This window comes from Centrocercus urophasianus, unplaced genomic scaffold, assembly GCF_019232065.1.
Source record: "Centrocercus urophasianus isolate 14NV4802_14NV808 unplaced genomic scaffold, USGS_Curo_1.0 seq_15, whole genome shotgun sequence".
NCBI lineage: Eukaryota > Metazoa > Chordata > Aves > Galliformes > Phasianidae > Centrocercus > Centrocercus urophasianus.
Genome location: NW_024884697.1, coordinates 582,916 through 602,630, shown reverse-complemented (window position 1 = coordinate 602,630; position 19,715 = coordinate 582,916). Strand labels below are relative to the sequence as shown.

The following is a 19,715-nucleotide window of genomic DNA, read 5'->3' as shown; positions in this document are numbered from 1 at the left end:
AGATCTGAGACACCCAATCTGCGTTAGGAGGAGGATGGAATCATTTCACTTCTTTTCATCTTTGGGTTCCAGCAGAATGCTGAACACCAAACTTAGGAGCAGATTCTCAGGCTGCAGCTGGTGTAGCAATAAAATAAAACCACAGTTCTCAGTGTCTCCTTTTACCACATGCATTTTCTTCTCACTGCCTTTGCTTTTCTGTTGAAAATTAGGAAAACAATGAGAATTTTCAAGTTTTCAAGAAAGGAGTGGATGTGGCACTGAAGGATGTGGTTTAATAGGCATGGTTGGATAGACCATTGGACCAGATGATCTCAGTGGTCTTTTCCAACTTTAATGATTCTGTGGTTCTATTAATAACCCTGACTGCAGGGCCAGAGTGCAACAGCTGCCTGCTGCCTCTCCAGCTCACCTGCAGACAGTCAAACTCACACACTCTGCACCAAAAGGAAGGGGTCTATTGAAGCAGCATGGAAGGATGCCTGTACAGCAGCAGATCCTTCACCAAATGATCCCAAATGGCTTTGGTCAGGATAGTTATGTTATCCTAGCTGCTTAATAGGATCACCTCTCCTCCCTTGATTCAGGCAATGCAGTTCTCTAACAGTATTTCCAATGGAAAACTGGAGCCTGCATGAAAATTTGGGAGTACACTGGAAATATTACACAACTGGACAAGACAAGTTGGATCAGTTGGATGAGAGTGAGAATGGACTAAAGGAAGTCTGACAAGAATGCATGGCAAAAGTATATCCTCCAGTCTTGAAATTCATGCAAGTTCATGAAATTGATGTTGTACAAGTTTGGTGTCTGCTCTTGATCACAGCTTGAATTGGTTCAGCTGCTTCCAAGGGGATTGGCATCCTTTACATTTTCCATTGCATAAATGGAAGATGTGGTGTAGGTCTGTGCCAACAGGCTGCCGAGGAAGGTGGTGGAGTCATCATCCTTGGAGGTGTTCAAGAAAAGTGGACGCTTGGCACTGAGGGACATGGTTTAGTGAGTGGCAGTGGATTTGATGATCTTGGAAGTCTTTTCCAACCAGAAATGAGCTGGGGCAATTTGCATTGGAGCTGCAAGCTCTTCTGTTGGTGTGCAAGGTGAGAGCTGCAAAGACAAGAGCATAGTGTTCTTCTCTGCCCTGGGATTGGGTGTTCTTCCCTTCTTCCACCTCTCTCTGGGCAGACAGAAGAAACTAGCAAGGGTCTTTGTCAAAAGCTGAGTCCTAGATTAATCCATCTGCTGTCAGATAGGTGTCTTTTGTTGCGTTAAGTTTGGAGCTTTCCATTATTCTTATTGTCTTTTGATGCTGGAGTCTTGATGTTTCAAGGAAGGCTTTTCCCTTTCTTTACTTCTTAGCTTTCTCCCCTGTTTTCAGCAGTGGCTTCCCTGTCTCTCTTTTCTTGTCTGTTTCTCTCTTGAGAATAAAAGCTTTTCCTCTCCAGCTTTTCAGGCTCTTATTTATTGTGTTCATAATACAAAAAGGGTGAAAAAAATGGTTGTGGAAGATTGGCAGCCGACTCCGTAGACCTTCTTTTTCCTCTGCTGGGACTACAAATCTGGGTATACTGTAGGTGTGAGTCATTTTCATTTGATGACAATCTGCTCCTTTATGTGAAATGAGTTTCCAGATCTCTTCTCAAACCCTGTAGAAAAATGTGTCTGAATGTTTTCGTGATGAGCAGAACTGATGAGAAATCCTATTGCTGCTGGGTCTTATCTGAGAGGTACAAAATAGGGCGAACACGTGGACTAAGTGGCCTTTAATGGTCCCTTCCAACTCAAATGATGCTGTGATCTTCACATGGCCTCCCCTTATCTGAGAAGTTCCCTTCTGCTTTTGCTTTTCTTGTGAAGGCAGAGAAGTTTGGGGGGATTTGTGCTGGATTTGGGTGTTTTGATTAATTTGGGGACACTGGAGGATTATCTGTGTTCTCTGACCTGAATCCCAGAAGAATGTCTTAACTTCAGATTCATTAATCCTACAGATTGCAATATCTATTGAAATGAGTGCAGCAGTGTTCAGCTCTGCCATGGTACCCTTCTGGGTGATGTGTGTGTCTCCTACCTGGAAAGGGAAGGCAGAGCAAGAATGTGGAGTTTCAACTTCTCTGCAAATGTTTAACAACAACTCCTACATTCACGAGATTCAATAACATTAAATCCCATCATTAGAACTACACAATATACTCCAAGTGCTTGTCTGCTGTGATAAATTATATAATACAAACCTAACAAGACCAGAATAGTCAAATAAATGTGAGACGATGGCATGTAAAGTTACAGCTTGTAACTGTCCATTAGCAGTGTCTGTTTCTCAATGGTGTTACGACTTCCTAGCAGAGATGAGGAGCTGGCACCCATCTTCCTGCTCCCTAATAGAGATGCACAGATTGTTGTCAGGGCTTTGCAAATCCCACTGAACCTCAAATCAGGGTTGACTTTAGGCTGGGCTGGATCTTCAGTCCTTTAAAGCTGAATACTGTAGGTTGGCAGAGTGAATTTATATCTGCTGAGGATTCTCTGCAGCATCTTTTCATCGTGACTACAATGCTGTTTGGATGTGCTGCAACACAAAAAAAAAAAGTTCTTGTGCTGAATTTTTAAAATACCTCAAGGTGTTGAATCTTTGAAACAAGTGAAACCACAGCTTGTGTAGAAATAGGGCTGGGCTTGGTTTTATTGTTCTGGTGGCAGCGAATCATTGTGGATGGCTTCTTGGTCAGAAATTAACCCACGTGGGTTGTTTGTTTTGATGCTTGCACGATTTCTTCATGATTGTTGAACAAATTCCGGTGCAATATGAAGCAACAAGCCATTTTTCTTCTCCTTTGCTTTATAAATAAGAACATAATAAGAATTTCTTTGAATTGATTCAGGGGAGATCTGTCTGCATAGTTTCTATATGCAGTTTTTAAAGCATTGACCCTATGGCTAAGTTGCAGGAATAGAAAACAAAGCATCTTTGTCCTGTTAATGGTTCAGTAGTTAATTTTAGGATATTTCCAGATAGCCACAGCTCTACCCGCTGCTCTTAGCCTTGATTTAAATTTGCTTTGTTTCTTCTCTGCAAGCAGTCAGTGCTCAGTGGAGAGCATCTCTCTGAGGTCAAGAAGGTGTGGGAAAGGACAGGAGGTCCTCATTGGGTCAATGTGTTCATAGGGTCATTACAAGGGGAGTTTCTTGCTGCCTCCCCACCTCCTGCAGCTCCATGCCCCCTCCAAGGGAGCTGCTTCCTTGGCCTTATTTGCAGAAGGGATAATTGAAGCTAATTTCTTGGCAGAGAAAAGAGAGAGGAGCAATAAGCAAATGCAAAGCTGCTGCCAAGGGTACATCAGAGACCTCCTCCCTCGTTCTGCCATATTGATGTGGACACTTGGCTGCTTTTCAGCTCCTCTCTGGCACTGTCAGAGTGCCTTAAATGTCACCCAGGTCATCTTAATTTATCACATATGCTCTTCCCTGGCCCTTCTTCCCTAATGTACAAACTTCTCGTCCTCCCATATATGCTGGGAAGGAAGCCTCACATGCTGTCATCAGTCCCTGTGTTTCCAGTCAGTTCAGCTCAGTAGGTTGTTTGATTTTATTAACAGCTTATCCCTTAAATGCATCGCTATTGCTCTTGATTTCTGAAGGAGAAGAAGGGAAGATGATTTGTCTGTAGAAAACTGTTCAAGGAAACCACAATTTCTCCCCGTCGCTGCTGGTAGCTGAGATGCACTGTGCTTTCTGGGCAGCATCCATGAGAACAGAGTGGATCTGGTGCTGATATGTCACTGGCCACTGTGTTGGAGAGAAAAAAAATACATGGAAATTAATGGCTTAACAAAGGGAAACTAAATCAAGTGCTTTTTTAATCCAAGGATTTAGCTAGCACAACTGTCCTCTGACAAAGCAGAAATGTAAGAGTGAACCCCCTCATGGCACATACAAATCCCATAGGAATCAAGACCAAAAAGGCAGCAAAGCATTGTGGCACCAGCATCACATACTCTTAAAGAGCTCCCATATAGAAACAGCTGGGCAGTGCAGAAATATACGTGAATTCTCTTTATTTACTGTGTAGTTGATGTGCAGTATTGATCTCTGTCTTGAGCATCAGTATATACACACCTGAATTAACTGCAGGAGTGTGGAGCATTGCCTTTTGTTCCAGTTCTGTAAAACACTCCATGGTGAACCGCTTGGTTATGAGATTTTCTTGCTGGAAATTCCATCTCTGAGTGCTCACCAAAACCTGAAGTGTCTTTTTTGTTTTTCCTATTGGAAAGCTTTGGCAAAATCCAAAGGAAATTTGTAGTTAAGTTACAACAGGATTTGATTTTTCAAAGTTGTGGTAATTCAAACCAAGGGTACCAACTCAACCATCCAAAACTTGTAAGTTAAATGTGTAAAGTGGCTGCAGATAGGTTTGTATGTCTGTCTCTATATTAGATAAATGCTTTTAGATGTAAATGAGTCTGAAAAAATACTGGCTGAAAAACAGTATGGGAATCAAAGGTCTAATTTTCAGAGTTAAGGTTGGATATTCAATTGATTTGGTTTTTTTTTTAATATATCCTTATCATTAAACATTTAGTTTTGCAAATTTAATGAAGACAAACACATTCTCTGAAGGAAGCATCCCAAATAGCAACAGTTTTCTTCAAGCTTTCTTGAACACTTGCTAACAGTAGGTTGAAAATTAAATTACTGGAATCCACGAGGACACTTTAAAGTCCTCTTTAAAAGGGAGCTGCTTGCTGAAGGCTGTCTCTGTTATAGGTTTCAGCTTGTGTGAAAGGGAGTTGAGGTTTCTGCAGCCGAGGATCTGTATTTCAAAAAGAAGTGACCCAACAATTAAATGTATTTGCTGTGCTTTTGGTACAAACTTCTGTTGTTGTGTAAGAGAGTCAGAAGTACATTTATCCCAACAGCTTTTTGGAGTATAGAAAACTTTATTCATATTCCTCCCGGGGGTAAAAATAGGAAATACACCAAGCTTTGTATTACGTAGATTCCATTTTTTTTTCCAGCCTGCTTGGGAGCACTGTATTATTCATGTACAGGCTGTCCATCCAGAGCAGTGCCAAACCCTTTTCTCTTTGCGTGTGGGAAGGCAGCAGAGTTGTCCCTGTGAGCAAACCCAGCTTCTAAGCGTGACTGTAGGCAGTGCTATCTTGGTGACTCCACATTTGACAGCTCTCAGATTATGATTCACAAACGTGTGCTTTCTCTACTGTGCTTTGTGAAGCTAGTGAAGGTAGAAATTCACCAAATGTTTCATTTCTTAACTTTTCCGAGTAATCGATGCATTTGATAGTGTAAATCAAGAGGAGTGGTTCAGCTTGGGTGGGAAAAACACATCGGTGAAATGCCTTCGGCTCCCCAGGAACAGAAGAGGACATCTGAATGCACGTAGGTGGTAGAGCTGAGCGAGGTGTTTCATGCCTCTTGTAAAAGCCAGTAACGGGTTTTGTTTGAATGAACGATCCCAGAATCATAGAATCACTGAGGTTGGAAAAGATCTCAAAGATCATCTTGTCTGACTGCCCTCCTACCACCAGTGTTGCCCACCATGTCCCTAAGTATAGCATCTCCATCTTCTTGAACACCTCCAGTGACGGTGACTCCACCACCACTCTGGGCAGCCTATTACAGTGCTTGAGCATTCTTTTGGAGTACAAGTTTTTTCCTACTATCCAACCTGAACCTCCCCATGCACTGCAGAACAAAAAATGGTCAAACCTGGCTATGAGCTTGACCACCCAGTACAGCCGTGGGTTGGAACTTCGGTGAGTCACTCAGCCTGTCCCCACTACCCAAAACTTTGCTGCCTGTCACTGATATCTTAGAAATGCTCAGGCAGGGAAGCTTGTTAAGACCTTCCCAGAAGTGCACAAAGGATTTAATCTATTTCCAGTCACCAGAAAGTCTTATTAAGCCCATCTTATGGAGAGGGAGACCAGCTGAATTACCACTATTGCCATATTGCACTGGAGCTGGAGATAAACTCATAGAATCACTGAGGTTAGAAAAGACCCATGAGAAAATCCAGTCCAGCCATCAACCCATTCCCAATGTGCCTACTCACAGAGTCACAAAATCATTAAGGTTAGAAGAGACCTCCAAGGTGACAAAGTCCAACCCCACCATGCCCACTAAACCACATCCCTCAGTGCCACGTCTCCACATTTCCTGAACACCTCCAGGAATGGTGACTCCGCCGCTTCCCTAGGCAAATAAAGCAAGATGTTGCTGTGTCTCACTCCTCAAACACAACCAATAGGCAAGAATCACAGAATCACAGAATCACCCGGGTTGGAAGGGACCTCAAGGATCATGTAGTTCCAATCCCCCTGCCTAACAGGGCCACCAAACATACACATTTAGATCAGGTTGCCCAGGACCCCATCCAACCTGGCCTTGAACACGTCCAAGGATGGGGCATCCACAACCTCCCTGGGCAGCCCGTTCCAGGGCCTAACCACTCTCCTTGTATAGAACTTGCCCCTAACATCCAACGTAAATCTTCCCTCCCTCAACTTGGATCCATTTCCCCTAGTCCTGCTGTTATCAGCCCTTTTGAAGAGTTTACTCCCCTCCTGGGTGTAGGTTCCCTTCAGGTATTGATAGGCTGCAATGAGGTCACCCCGCAGCCTTCTCTTCTCCAGGCTGAACAAGCCCAACTCCCTCAGCCTGTCCTCATAGGGGAGGTGCTCCAGCCCCCTGATCATCTTAGTCGCCCTCCTCTGGACCCTTTCCAAAATCTCTATGTCTTTCTTGTACTGAGGGCTCCACACCTGGACACAGTACTCCAGATGGGGCCTCACAAGAGCCGAGTAGAGAGGGACAATCACCTCCCTGTCCCTGCTGACCACCCCTCTCCTGATGGAGCCCAGGATCCCATTTGCAAGGTTTCCTCTCAAACTGTAGTACCCAGGATACAGCCTAAAGCAATGTATTTTCTGTAGTCAGAGAAGAAAATCGTCCAAGATAGTTTTTTAATGAAGGCTACTTTTACTTATTTATTTATTTTGCCACTAATGGATTCCATTGAGCAACTTAAAGCCATTTCAGGGTTGTTTTTTTGGTTTTTTTTTCCTCAATGACAGTGAAGTCCCACAAATCTAGTGAGATGCTGGCAGTAAAGCTGCTTAGATGGTATATAAAATGCCACTGATGGGATTATTTTGCTGCAGTTCGTTGCAGCTATTATGCTCAGCAGCATGATTCCTCATTGTAAGTTCATAAAGGAGCTAATGACAGGAAGTGAAGTTTTCCAGTGTTGAACGAAAGTGGAATGCAGATGCCTAAAAAGAGCAGCTAATGATGGGAACAGTGTACTGAGCACCGTGGTAAGCATGCTGCCTTTCAATAAAACGCTCTTGGTTTCATCCAGGGGCTACTGTAAATAGATGGTGGAGCTGTCACCTGATTTTATCCATCCTAATGGCACACAAAAAGTCATGAAGGAAGAAGGCTCCTCTTGCCTGCAAAAGCAATGGAGATGCTTTGGTATTTTGCCAGACGAAGTGCTTCATGAAGACGAGTATTATAAAGCTAAATCTCAGTGCAATAGAAGGAGCATGAGATGGAGTGAGTGGCAACGCACCTTGAAAGAGCTTTTTCAGTTTCTGTGCGGTGAGCACATTTGTCTTGGTGGTCATTTTTCACCAGCTGTTATCTGTAGAGGCAAAATAATGTACTGACTAATATTCAGAATCATTTCTCTGTCTGTTTGTCGTGATAAGCCACCACACTTTGCAGGAGGTGTATTTTGATGTATGTACGAAAAAGACTGACGCAGGGACTAGAAGAGCTGATTTACAAGGAGAGGTGAAAAACACCACGAGTGAGTTATTTGTTATGTACCGCAAGGAAGTTCTGAAATCACCTGCATGTGTGGGAAGGGTGTAAATGCTGGGAGAAAAGAGTGTGGGAATTGATTGGGATGAAGTTTGAGAAGGAAATGAAATTCGGAGATTGTGGGTAAAGGGAGAATGGTAGACAAGCATTGCCTGAGACAGAGGGGTCAGGATCTGCGTAATATGACGTGTTTTGTTCACTTTGATGAGATTTGTTAACCTTCACAAGGTGAGCTTCCTGCGATGCTGCCCTGGGGGTGTTTTGCACTGAATGGTTTGACCTTCTCCATGGTGGAACCAGTGTCTCCCACTTGCTGACCTGTGCTGTCTGTCTGAGGGTGGCTTTGCTTTGAATTTCAGGGCTGCTTTCGGCAAAGAGTCAGAAGTTCTCATTGGCAACCTGGGAGATAAACTCATCCCCCAACAGGAGATCCTGCGGGATGTCAGCGACCTCAAGGCTTTGGCCAACATGCACGAGAGCCTGGAGTGGTTAGCAGGTCGCACCAAGGCAGCCTTCTCCAACCTCTCAGCTGCCCAGAGTAAGTACAGAAGCACTGAATCACAGAATGGAGTGGGTTGGGAGGGACATCAAAGCCCATCCCTTTCCAGCCTCCTGTCATGGGCAAGGACACTTCCCATAGACCATGCTGCCCAGGGCTCCGTTCATGGAATGGGACTCTGATCATTTTAGTAGCCTACCCTGGACCTACTCAGTGATTTACTTGTGCTGGAGGCCCCAGGCTTGGATACAGTGCTCCAGGTATGACCTCACAAGGGCAGAGCAGAGCGGGACAACCATTTCCCTGCCCTGCTGCCACCCCTCTGCTGATGCAGCCCAGGATGCGCTTGGCCTTCTGGGCTGCAAGCACACACATAGCTCCTTTGTCATAGAGCTGGAAACCAGCATAATTATGTGATTTTTTAGCAGGAGGGAGCACCTTTACTTCTTGATTTCAAAGGTGGCTTATGTCAGAGGAGAGCAGAAAGCAAATCAGCTCCATCTCTTTCTTCTTGGTGAACGTGTAGTGTGACATCTCTCAGCCTGTGGTGCCAGGGTGCCAGGAGCATCACTTCTAGCAGAAGCTCTGATGGGTCTTTCAAGGCTTGAGCTTTTCAGCAATCCCTGCTAGTGACACTCCACAGTGCTGAGACAGGTTTCAATTTCTTTCAAGCGTTGCTAGATCACTGAATATTTAAAAATATACGTATTATAAATTCAGTGGAGAAACTGAGCAGCTCTTAACGAGGAGTACCCTAATGTGCATGTCACTGGGGCAGTGCTGCTCAGTCTGCAAAGGCAAAAGCAGCCCCTGGTGAACCAAGGGGCAGGAAGGGCAGAGCCAAGGGAGCCTGGAGATGTCACTTCTGCTCCTGGCTGTCAGGGATTGCCGGTGCTACCTTTGTGAGATCATTTTACTTCTCTTTGCTTCAACTTTCAGTTCTTTCCCTCTGAGATTAGGGTTTTTTTTCTGTCTGGGAAGTGTCAGAGACGTGATCGGTGTTGCTTCTTCTCTTATCACCATCATTGGTGTTGTGTGCATAGGGTCACCACAGGAGGGTTGTGGCTGTGTCCAGAAGTGGAGCTCAGCATAAACAGAGCACAGCTCTGCTGCTCTGACAAAAGCACATTGAGCTGTTTTAATCACACACACACAAAAAAAAAGCTGTTTATGAATAATATTCCGTATGGAATATGACTGAGCTGCTGTTTGCACGTTGCTGAGTGCCTCAGTGTAGTGAATGTCAATAGATGGTGTTCAAAATGCAGCATCGTACCAGAGGTGATGCCTTTGACCTAAGAGCTGCCGCTGTCACATTTCATAGCAGCAGCAAGGCAGCCCATGGGATGCAGCTAAGTGTGATTATTACTCTTCCCCCTTGTTTAAAATCAGTAGCTCATCAGCCCTCCAGCAGTGCACTCTCCCAGTCATCCTCTGGTTGCTTAAAACAGACTTTTAGATAAGAGAAAGACTTTATCAATACCATACACTTTTATCAATTACACAATGTTTTGCTTGTATGTTAAGCAACAGATCTCCTTATATGTCTTATAGCTCACCTTTCGCTGAGCTGACACAGAACTAAGCTCTTCTTAGGACCAATGGTTTGCATCTCAGCTGCCTATCAAGACATTCCCAATAGTTGTCCTCTACTAAATGTTCTCCCTAGGGAGGAGCTCGTGCATTTTTTATAGCATTTCACATTTCCTTAGATCCCTATAATGTATCACAGTGAATTTTACAAATACAGAATCATTAAGGTTGGAAAATACCACTAAGATCATCTCGTCCAACCATCAGCCCATGGCCACCATGCCCACAAGCATTCCATTGAACATTGTCTGTGTGCAGCTTATCTGTGGGAAGAAGCATCTTTATCATTGTAATACTATGTCGTAGATACAATTATTGAAGAGAATCAGTAATAATTGATAGTCTGGGTTATACATCCCCATTTTTGTAGCTGTTGATTTAATCATAAGTGTCCAGGTTGGGTTAATCAGTTAGGTTAACAGTATCTTCGTAGGTCCATATGTCAGACATGCTGACTTTTGCCCATCTTAAACTTTTGTGTAACAAAACAAAGCTAGGAAAGTCCAAAGCAGCTTTCTAGCAGTCCAACACCAACTCTACTTGAAGGAGACCCCATAATTGTTCTTAACACAGTATGAAATCAGCATGTTTTGCAAACTTCTTCACCTGCACCCACCAGTCACGCTGGCCATCTCTTTGGGAATGATCCAGAGAAGATCAAAGCACTAAATAACAAATTCCACACCGCTTCTTCGGGCACCAGGACACATGGGGAGATGGTGAGGACACCATCCTGAACTTTGTATGAAGTCTGTTGCGCAAATGCAGGCTCTAGAAGAGCAGAGTATTGGGGGATGCCTCCCGAGGACTATGGGCACTGAAAAATCACTTCTGGGGAAATGATGAGGGAAACCTGACAGTGCTGGATAGGAAAAATCATGGTGTTATATCTCAGTTAAAATAGTTGCCCCATGACAACACTGCTTTTCTGCGACAGTGTTAGGATTTATTTGACTCTCTAAGAGGGCATCGTCTGGTTGAGTGGCAGTCCTTCCTATGGCTTATAACTTGACATAAAGCAGGACCTCTGAACTCCTTACTCTAGCTGTTCCTGACCCAGAAGGATAATTAAGATTCTACAATCAGCTGACAGTTAACAAAATAAAGTGATTGGTTTTAGTATTTCTGTAAGCCATACTGTGTGTTTTGGATACCTGAGTGAGACGAAGAACTGCTGTGCTCTCAAAATGTGTATTTAAAAGATTATTTATAAGAAAAAAAAGAATCAGAAATACTATTAAAATTCAATAGCTGAGTTTCCCAGAAATTTACAACCTGAGGAGTTGTTGGGGCTGAGGAGTTGGGGCTGTTAGAAATAAAACCATCATTCATAATTTCGGTTCTGGTAGAAACTCGAATTTAAAAAAAAAAAAAAAAAATCAATGTTTCCAAACATAAAAGGGCATGACAATGACTTTCAAGCTTCCAAGAGGATGTTACACACAGCAGTGAATAAAAATAAAAGTACAAAGTGTAATATTTTACTTAGCAGCATCCTCCTGACAATAAAAATTCATCTTGCTTTGTAATAACTTCATACCAACACGCTGAAATGTCTGTACACAAATGCCAGGAGTATCTGAAACAAGAGGAAGAAGGAGCAGGGTTAGGAAACGATAGAGGCTATTGACCTCATGGTTATAAATGAAACCTAGTGGAGTATTTCTCATAAATGGAACATAGATTGCAATCTGTATGGGAGAAGTAAAAAGTGATGCCATGGGGCAGAGGTGGTGGGATAAGTCAGACGTATTTACAAAACCAGCAAGCTGCAGTGATCTACAGAGGGTTGTGATTCTTTTGGGGAAGCATACAAAGAATAAAGAACAGAGTTAAAATGAGATGAGATTTTTCTTTCCATCCCACCTCGTCTGGAGGAGAAGAGCAACACAAGTGTGGGAGGAGGAAAAAGGAGAACTGCCTATTGTTTCAAAGGTTCGTGCGGTGTTAATAACGTAACACTCATCTGTCACACCAGTTACTCTCTTCTGTGCTGTTTGATCATCTGAATTTCTGAGCATCTGATTGCTGCAAGACGCAGTGAATAAATAAGAATGAGAGGGAAGAGTGGGAGGAAAAGGAAATAACCTAACCAAAAGTAAAGCTAAATAAAGAGGGTTTCTGCCACGCACTGAAGCCCATCCAATTCAAGCTCAGCTTGCCAGAAGTAGAGCCAGCTTTATCATTTTGGCATCAGTAACTTTGATTTTCAGACATGCCCAGATGAAACCCAAGTCTTGCAGTGCATTGCAACTGGAATCTATGGCTCATTATACCCGAGTGGACGGGCCATTAGTCGCCCAGCTCTGTTTTTTGGTAGCTGACTTTGGACAGATGGCAGTTGTTATAATCCTTGGAGCAACTCTTCCTTCTCCTTGTTTTTCTCCTTGGACAAGATGTTGTGTTGAAGTGTTCATGCTTGAACAAGAACAGTAATGATGCTGGTAGCAACAGTGGGGTTTTATCTTATATCCTCACCTTATGTTGGGCCAACATAATAGTTGGACCTCATGGTGATTCAATAAAAGCATTGCTGAAAAAGCACGGGGAACCAATTTGATTTGGATACTGAGCTGACCTCAGCTCAATGTTCAAAAGCAACCAGTAAATTACAAGCACAATTGCTGTTGAGTAACAGTGAAAGTAACACTATCTGTCATGTTGAAATGACTCAGGATGCATCTTAACTGCAGTCATGGTTTGATCCTGTTTTCTATGGTGTCTGTGCTTCACTTTATAGGGTAACTTATTTTCCCAACGTTTGGAGAAATTCCCTTTGCTTCTCAGCGGTGGGAAAGTGTCAGAAACACAGGTTCAGGTCTTGGGTCTGCAGGCACCTTTCTGTCCCAGTCATGTGACATGAAGTACCACTCAGAGCATCACCAAAGGCCTTAGAGAATGGCTGGGTCCAGAATTTTGGGGTCATTGCCAGAAAAAATAACCACCGACAAGTGGTGGTAGTGGCCCCATTTTCCTTCCTCACAAAAAGTGGGTAGCTTTCCCAGAAAAGCTTCCTTGGCTGTAAATGGGCCATTTGTGGACATAGCTGTCAATGTTCACAAACCACAAGGCAGAGCTGGTCGGGTATAGGAAGTGTTTTGGAGAATCCTGAACAAGGGAATGTATGTTGGTGGCTTTTCAGTTTGGCTGGCAAAAAGCCCCTTTCCATAGATAAAAATTCAATAACATTTTCCTGTGGATGTGCCACAATTATCACTCATTTAAAAACAGTCTCACTAATAGAGTGTTTTATCATGCTGGGCAGTCTCTGCATTCTTCATTATTTAGTGTTTGCTAAGCTGATGGATCTTCCATAGCTCTTCCCTTATCTACAGTGCTACAGAATTGGATTTTATATTTTCTGAACCAGTCAGATATGACAAAGTAATTTTCTTTTTCTCTTGTCTTTTGAGGGAATACAAACTTCTTTTTTAACAGTAACCATTTAAGGATTAAAGTTGCTGGAAGTGGATAAATTAATTGAGGAAGTCATGTACGTTTTGAATGAGTTATACATGAAAATGGAAGCAGGGTTTCCTCCCCACTTCTTCTGCTTCTCAGCCTTGCCATGGGCAGATACAAAAAGCACTAATCCTCTTGTCAGAGGTTCAACTTTCAGAAGCCCTCTGGATATTTTACAAAGAATTAATTATTGCGCATGATGAAGAAAACGGGGCCATCTTTCCATCTCTAAGATGGTTGCGTGCTACGTGTAGGTAGGAAGATGAAAGATTAGCCATTAGCTGAGTGAGTTGCAACTATCCTTTTGACTTCTTCACTGAGCTCTCATAAAACATAAAACTAGTTTTGTTAGCTGGTAAAAGCGTTAGAAAAATCTTTGTTTTAATACTGATGGCTTCTCTTATTTTTAAGTATATTCTCTGATGAACTGATCTGCCTGTTTTATTTATTTATTTATTTTAAAACCAGATTGCCTTTCTCTCTCAATGGCTTGTTGGAAGTTGTTGCCCTTGTATTGGCATATGCTTATGGAGAAGTTGCCCTTGTATTGGCTTATGCTTATAAAGAAGTAGATACTCTTGCATCAAAGAGTTGTCAACTCAATGTTGTTCATTATATCATGTTCAGTTTCTGGGTATGTTTTCCGTTTCTGATCCTTAATGAGGAATATTTTTAATACAATTTTAGTACCTTAACAGTTTTGTCAGGACTCTAGAAGTAGTCCCAAGAAAGACTGTCGCATCCTTGTCCACAAATGGAAAGTCTCTTTACTAATGGATTGTGGAACTCCATGTTCAGAGTAGGGAGGTCCATCAAGGAGCACCACAGGAAGAAAAGCTTGATGAGGAGAACGCTGAAATCAAGGTAGAAATAGAAAAAAAGAAAAGTAAAAGCCTGAATGCTTTTATTGTATGGTGCTTGTTGCTTTTTGTGGCATCCAAGGTCCTGGATTTATACTGTTAAGTGAGAATCTTGCTACATTTGAGAATCACACACATACATGTACGTTTATCCGTTTTCTTAGCAGAAAACTAGCATCAAAAGCATCAAAAGTATGAGGGACTCAAAACATACTGTTTTAAAACCAAATCTAAGCCAATGATTGCTTTGTTGTCAAAGCTCTTGATGTTCAATGCTTTGACCTTCCTATCTGGAAGGGAAGAACCCAGTGTTAGGCAAGAAACATGGAAAACCTAAGGACAATTTGCGTTAGGCATGGAGCTAATTACTGCATTTGATTAATACAAGTGCATGTCATTTTAATGATAAATATGAAAATATCACAGTCTTTTGACAAATTGAGCATTTGGACACCCTTCTAACTGGAAGGACATGGATCTATGGTTCTCCCTCCCCATTTTACAGATTATGGTTAGGTTGGCAAGGACGGAGTTTGGTACTTTTGAAGTACCTAAAAAGACCTTCAGCCTCGTCACTGCTTTATCCCCAGTTCTTTAAAAGCCAGTTGTTTCCTTCCATTCAGGGGTGCTTTCACCCCAAAATCGCAGGGCAATATAGAGAAGACACCATTGCCATTTCTTCTGTGGATGGGCAGCACTTCACCCTCCAGACATGCAGCAGTTCTGGTGAGCTACCACTTCATCCAAAAGCAAGAAGGGGAGGAAAAATGGCTTATAGAACAGCTTTTTGCCAAATACTGCAGGTTTCTGTCATTGGCTTGCTCTTAGCAATGATAATACCAAGCATTTGCATTGCCTTTTCCAGCCATAGATCCTGAAATACTTTGAAACGGTTAGTGAAGGCCATTATAGAATCAAGACTATCCTGGGCCACTTTGCACCTGTGGGTCAGCCTCCCCATTGCCTGGCTCTGTGGGTCTCCTCATAGTGAAATAGGCTTTGATGGCTGATAGAAAGCATCCCACAACACTTGAGAAAGTGATGCCTTTGGAAATGGATGGCGGAGCGCTTTTATACCACTCTGCCAGAGTAAAAGAGCTGTAATTTATAGTCACTTTAAGGCCCCTTTCCACTGACAGAGTGGTGTAAAGGGGTCTCGGCACAAATGAAAATCAGGGCCGACGCGGTGGTAAAATTGATGTCTTTCATTTTGCAGTCAGACCACACCACAGTGGTGAACCCGGGCAGGTCTTTGTGTTTAACCCTGGTGTTTCTAATGAACTGAATTCAGCTCTTAAATGTGGCTGTATTTCTCTCCAGTTGGAGCTTATTTTTTTTCTGTCACCGAGCTTGTAAGGCATCTTGCCGTATTGATTGCTCACGGGGAACTTTTTTGTAGAGATCTATTAATAGAGAGGCTTATTTAAAAGCCAGATTAAAGATGATCTGCACATACCTGACCCCACGCAGGAGAATTGAATGCTGCTGCGTTATTATTTCAAAGAAACTGCATTTCTAAAACAGAAAAAGCCACAAATTTCTTCCAAATGTAAAACATCTGCCATTAACTTTAAAAGATAAATCATGCGTGCTTGTATCATTTGATGGATTCCAGTTGCTGCAGTATAACTTAGTCTAAATGACAGCTTTCCCATTTTGCTTCTTAAGCAGTCTCATTTTCCAATTCCATTTTTTCCTGTTCCTCTACCTGGACAGTCAGTGCAGCTCTGAAGGTACTGAAAAGGGGATCAGTTCCCCTTCTCAGTTGCTCTGGACCTCCATAAAATAACTTGGTTTTTTCCCATCTCAGCTGTGCTGAAGGTGGAGAAGGAGATGATGGATGAAGGGAGATGTCAGCATCCTGGTGGGATCTCTCCCCGTCTCTGCCATCCAGCCTGTTTGATAAAGTTAACTTATTTTGTGCATATGAGGTGTTTTACACACAAGTTCACTCTGCCCATACCATGAGCCGATCTCAAGTTCCATGAATATGGCTAATCCTGAAAATGTCAAGTCCTTCTTCGGGGCTGAGCGCGTTAGCATTGCTGGGGACAGCTGGTTCAGACTGGTGTTAGTTGGAGATATTTGGTTTGAAGGAAGGTCTGAGGAAGCTGATAGGAATAGATCTTTTTGGCCATAACATCTACATATCTAGTCAGTCACAGAGCTGATCCTGGTCCTTGTCTGATGTCTTTTGAGTGTTGCAGTGATGACCAGTGCCATTTTCCCACTTCTGCAAATCCCATCATTGACTATAACATATCTGGGGCTGGTATTTAGTTAAGAGACAAGTCTTGAGTCGTGGGTTTCCCTAGCTGGGACCATGAGCAAGAACACGAAAGCTTTACCATCCTGAAGCACAGCAGAATGAAGATCTGTTAAGTCCAAACCAAACCATATCTAATCACCAAATTAATCACAATTTGTAGCTTTAGTAGGAGCTACGAATGTGCCTAAACTTATGGAAAGATGCTTTAAACAGACTGGAAACTCTTAGATAGTATTTAGAGCTTAGGTTCAGCATCCACAGTTACTCTCTACTGAATGGTAAAAGGTGATTGGAGGGAACAGTGTCAGAGTACAGAGGCCTTTCAGAAGATGTCCAGAGAGGAAATATTAAATGTCTGGCAATATCCTGACATTCTACATATGTAAGCCTTGTATTGATTACTCTAAGAGCCATCAGCAATGCTCAGAAATGTGTTTTCTCTTACAGAGCCTTGGGCTTCAATGCATTGAATTAGAATATCAAAATGGGATTTTTTTTCCTTTCCAAGTGCCAATTCAGCATAATTGTCTTGATCCAAAAGCAGAATTGTGTTTGTTGTTGTATCGATGACTCCAAGAGCCATCAGCAATGCTCAGAGATGTGTTTTCACTTAGAGCCTCAAGCTTCAATGGATTGACTTAACAAATGAAAGTGGGATTTATTTTTTTTCCCTCTGAGTGTCAATTCAGCAGAATTGTCTTGGATCCAAAAGGAAAGTTGTGCCTCCTAACACCACCTGAAGCTGAACAAGAGCTGAGCAGAGCAGTGCAGGTAGGAGACAAGAGTCCAGCTGGTACTATCTTAGTGGAGCTGGCTTCTGGAGGAACAAAGCCAATGAAAGTTTGTTTGGGACAGCAGAGTGGTAAGTTTAACCTTCCAAACCAGTAGGGAACTGGTGGCCTCATGAAGACAAAACAGCTGTTTTTGTAAGGCCTGAGCATTAAGAAATTATTTTGGTTTGGTTTATGATTTTGACTATAAATTTTCATAGTTCAGATATGGGTCTGCTTTGCTAGGGAATAAAATGACACAGTCGTCAGCCAACTAAGAGCTCTTGTTTTGTTGTCAAAGTCATTTCCCAGTGCCTTTCAGTGCCTTTGAATGTCTGCAGAGAAGCTGTCTATATGGATTAGTGGTTACTCCTTTCTCCAGCCTCCATGCTTTACATCAAATATTTAATGGTTAGAAAATGAGACGTTGTTTTTCTGACCTCGATGCTCAACATTCACTGTTCTTTATCTCAGACAATAAGCACACCACCAGGATGCAGTCCCAGTATTGATCTGGTGCCTTGGGTCAGCACTTAGCTTACCCTCATGATTACACTAATTACTCTTCTTCCAGCATTCTTTCCTCCCACCCACCAGCCTTAAACGCAGGGGATTGTCATGTAAATAAGTGACCCAATTAGCAGTGCTTTCAAACCATTTTAAAATGAGGATCCCTCATGAGTAATACCAGGAAATCAGGGGTTTTGTGGAAATAACTCCGAAGAGCCTGCTGTCCACACCAGTTGGTTGATGCATTAGGATGTGTTTATCTCTTCCAAAGCGAATGACTCGTGGGCGACAAAGGTTAATAGCAGTAAATCCACCTGTTCCTCCTTGGTGTGTTAAGAGGTGACAGCTTCCTATAGGGCTGGGGCAAAATCATTTCCAAAATTAGGTGGATGGACTAGAAAGCGGCGTAGTCAACCGCTGACATCACCAATGAGTCGTTCTGCACAGTGGCTACAGAGGGCATGTAATAGGATTGCTCTGATCTAACCTCTGGCTTTACTCACATGGGTCTTGCAGAATATAACTCTTAAATAACCAGGAATGGTGGAGAAGTCAGACTATGAGGGTCAGGCCGGATGGGGCTCTGAGCACCTGATCAAGCTGTTCCTTCAGTAATAAATTGTTTTGCAAAGCAAGGGTAGAAGCGAAAAATAGAACCATAAAATCGTTTGAGTGGGAAGGGGCACTAAAAGGCCACTTAGTCAACTCTTCTGCAGTGAACAGGGACACCTACATCTCAGTCAGGTTGCTCAGTGCCTGCTCCAGGCTGACCTTGAACATCTCCATGGATGGGGCATCCACCGCCTCTCTGGGCAACCTGTGCCAGTGCCATCTTGATCCCTCTGTTCTTATCTCAGGGCTTAATTATGGTTCGTTTTAAGTGTCCTAACAGAAATCACTGATTTTTCTTTTCTAGTTCTGATATAGCCCTACGTGCAGGTTGATAACTCTTCATTGGTTGTTTTTCTTTTTTATTACTAACCCAGGTGGCCATCACCCATCTGTCTTATTCTTTCAGCTGTCACAGAAATCAAACATTTTGGTTTATGAAAGGCATATCCTAATAATGGTCTGGGGTGAAGCACACGTTAAATCAGTGCATAAATGCCTGAAGTTCCCCCCTGCTTCGCTTCACATGTTCCTGCAAATGTTTCTGCAGTTTTCACAATGCTTGGCTTTTCTGCCCATGCTCACCACTGAGTTGATAGCTGAGCTGCCATGATCGGAGTCAGACACTGCTGAAATGTTGTTAATTTGGTGATATGTACATTATGTGTATTCTGAGTGCTGCGAAGCATTCTTTATTAACAGTTGAGAGGAAATCATCAGCTCTGAGGACCTTTTGCTAAGCAGCTGATCTTGAAGTTTTCTGTTTTGCTTCCACTCGTTTTTGCTCATTCATTTACAGCTTTGGACAGTTTTTAAAAGGTCTCCCATTTGAAGCCTGTGGCAGTGCTCTTGCTGACTTTAATTAGGAAAGAAATTTGTTTTCGGGTAAATTTTTGGCTCCATTGTACCTTGACACAAGTTTCTAAATCAAGTTTGCTTCTTTCATAATAGAGTTTGCCCCAAAAGAGGGGGAGAGGAAGGAGAAAGTTCTGTTATAAGGTACTGAAAACAGGAAAATTTCACGTAGTTTTTATATCTGAATAGTACTGGAACAGCAATCCCTGACCTGTTGAAGGAGATCTCTACATATTCAGAGTCTTCAGATGAGATAGCTCTCTTGCTTTAAGCTGCATTTATACAATCATACTTCCTTAATGGGAAAAACAAAACAAAACAAAACAAAAAACCACACACCCTTTTTAGATATTTTAAATGAAGTCTTTTTTCCCTTCCCTTCCCTTCCCTTCCCTTCCCTTCCCTTCCCTTCCCTTCCCTTCCCTTCCCTTCCCTTCCCT

At 42.7% G+C, this 19,715-nt stretch overlaps 1 protein-coding gene across 1 annotated transcript in view; it reads left to right on the top strand.

Annotated features, from left to right (window-relative positions):
- The window catches only part of EXOC4 (exocyst complex component 4), a 397,972-nt gene that overhangs the window by 336,081 nt on the left and 42,176 nt on the right, over positions 1-19,715 (top strand). Inside the window, exon 14 of the mRNA XM_042815485.1 lies at positions 8,208-8,386. Within this exon, the coding sequence (XP_042671419.1) occupies positions 8,208-8,386 (179 nt within the window). The remainder of the gene's footprint in view (positions 1-8,207; positions 8,387-19,715) is intronic.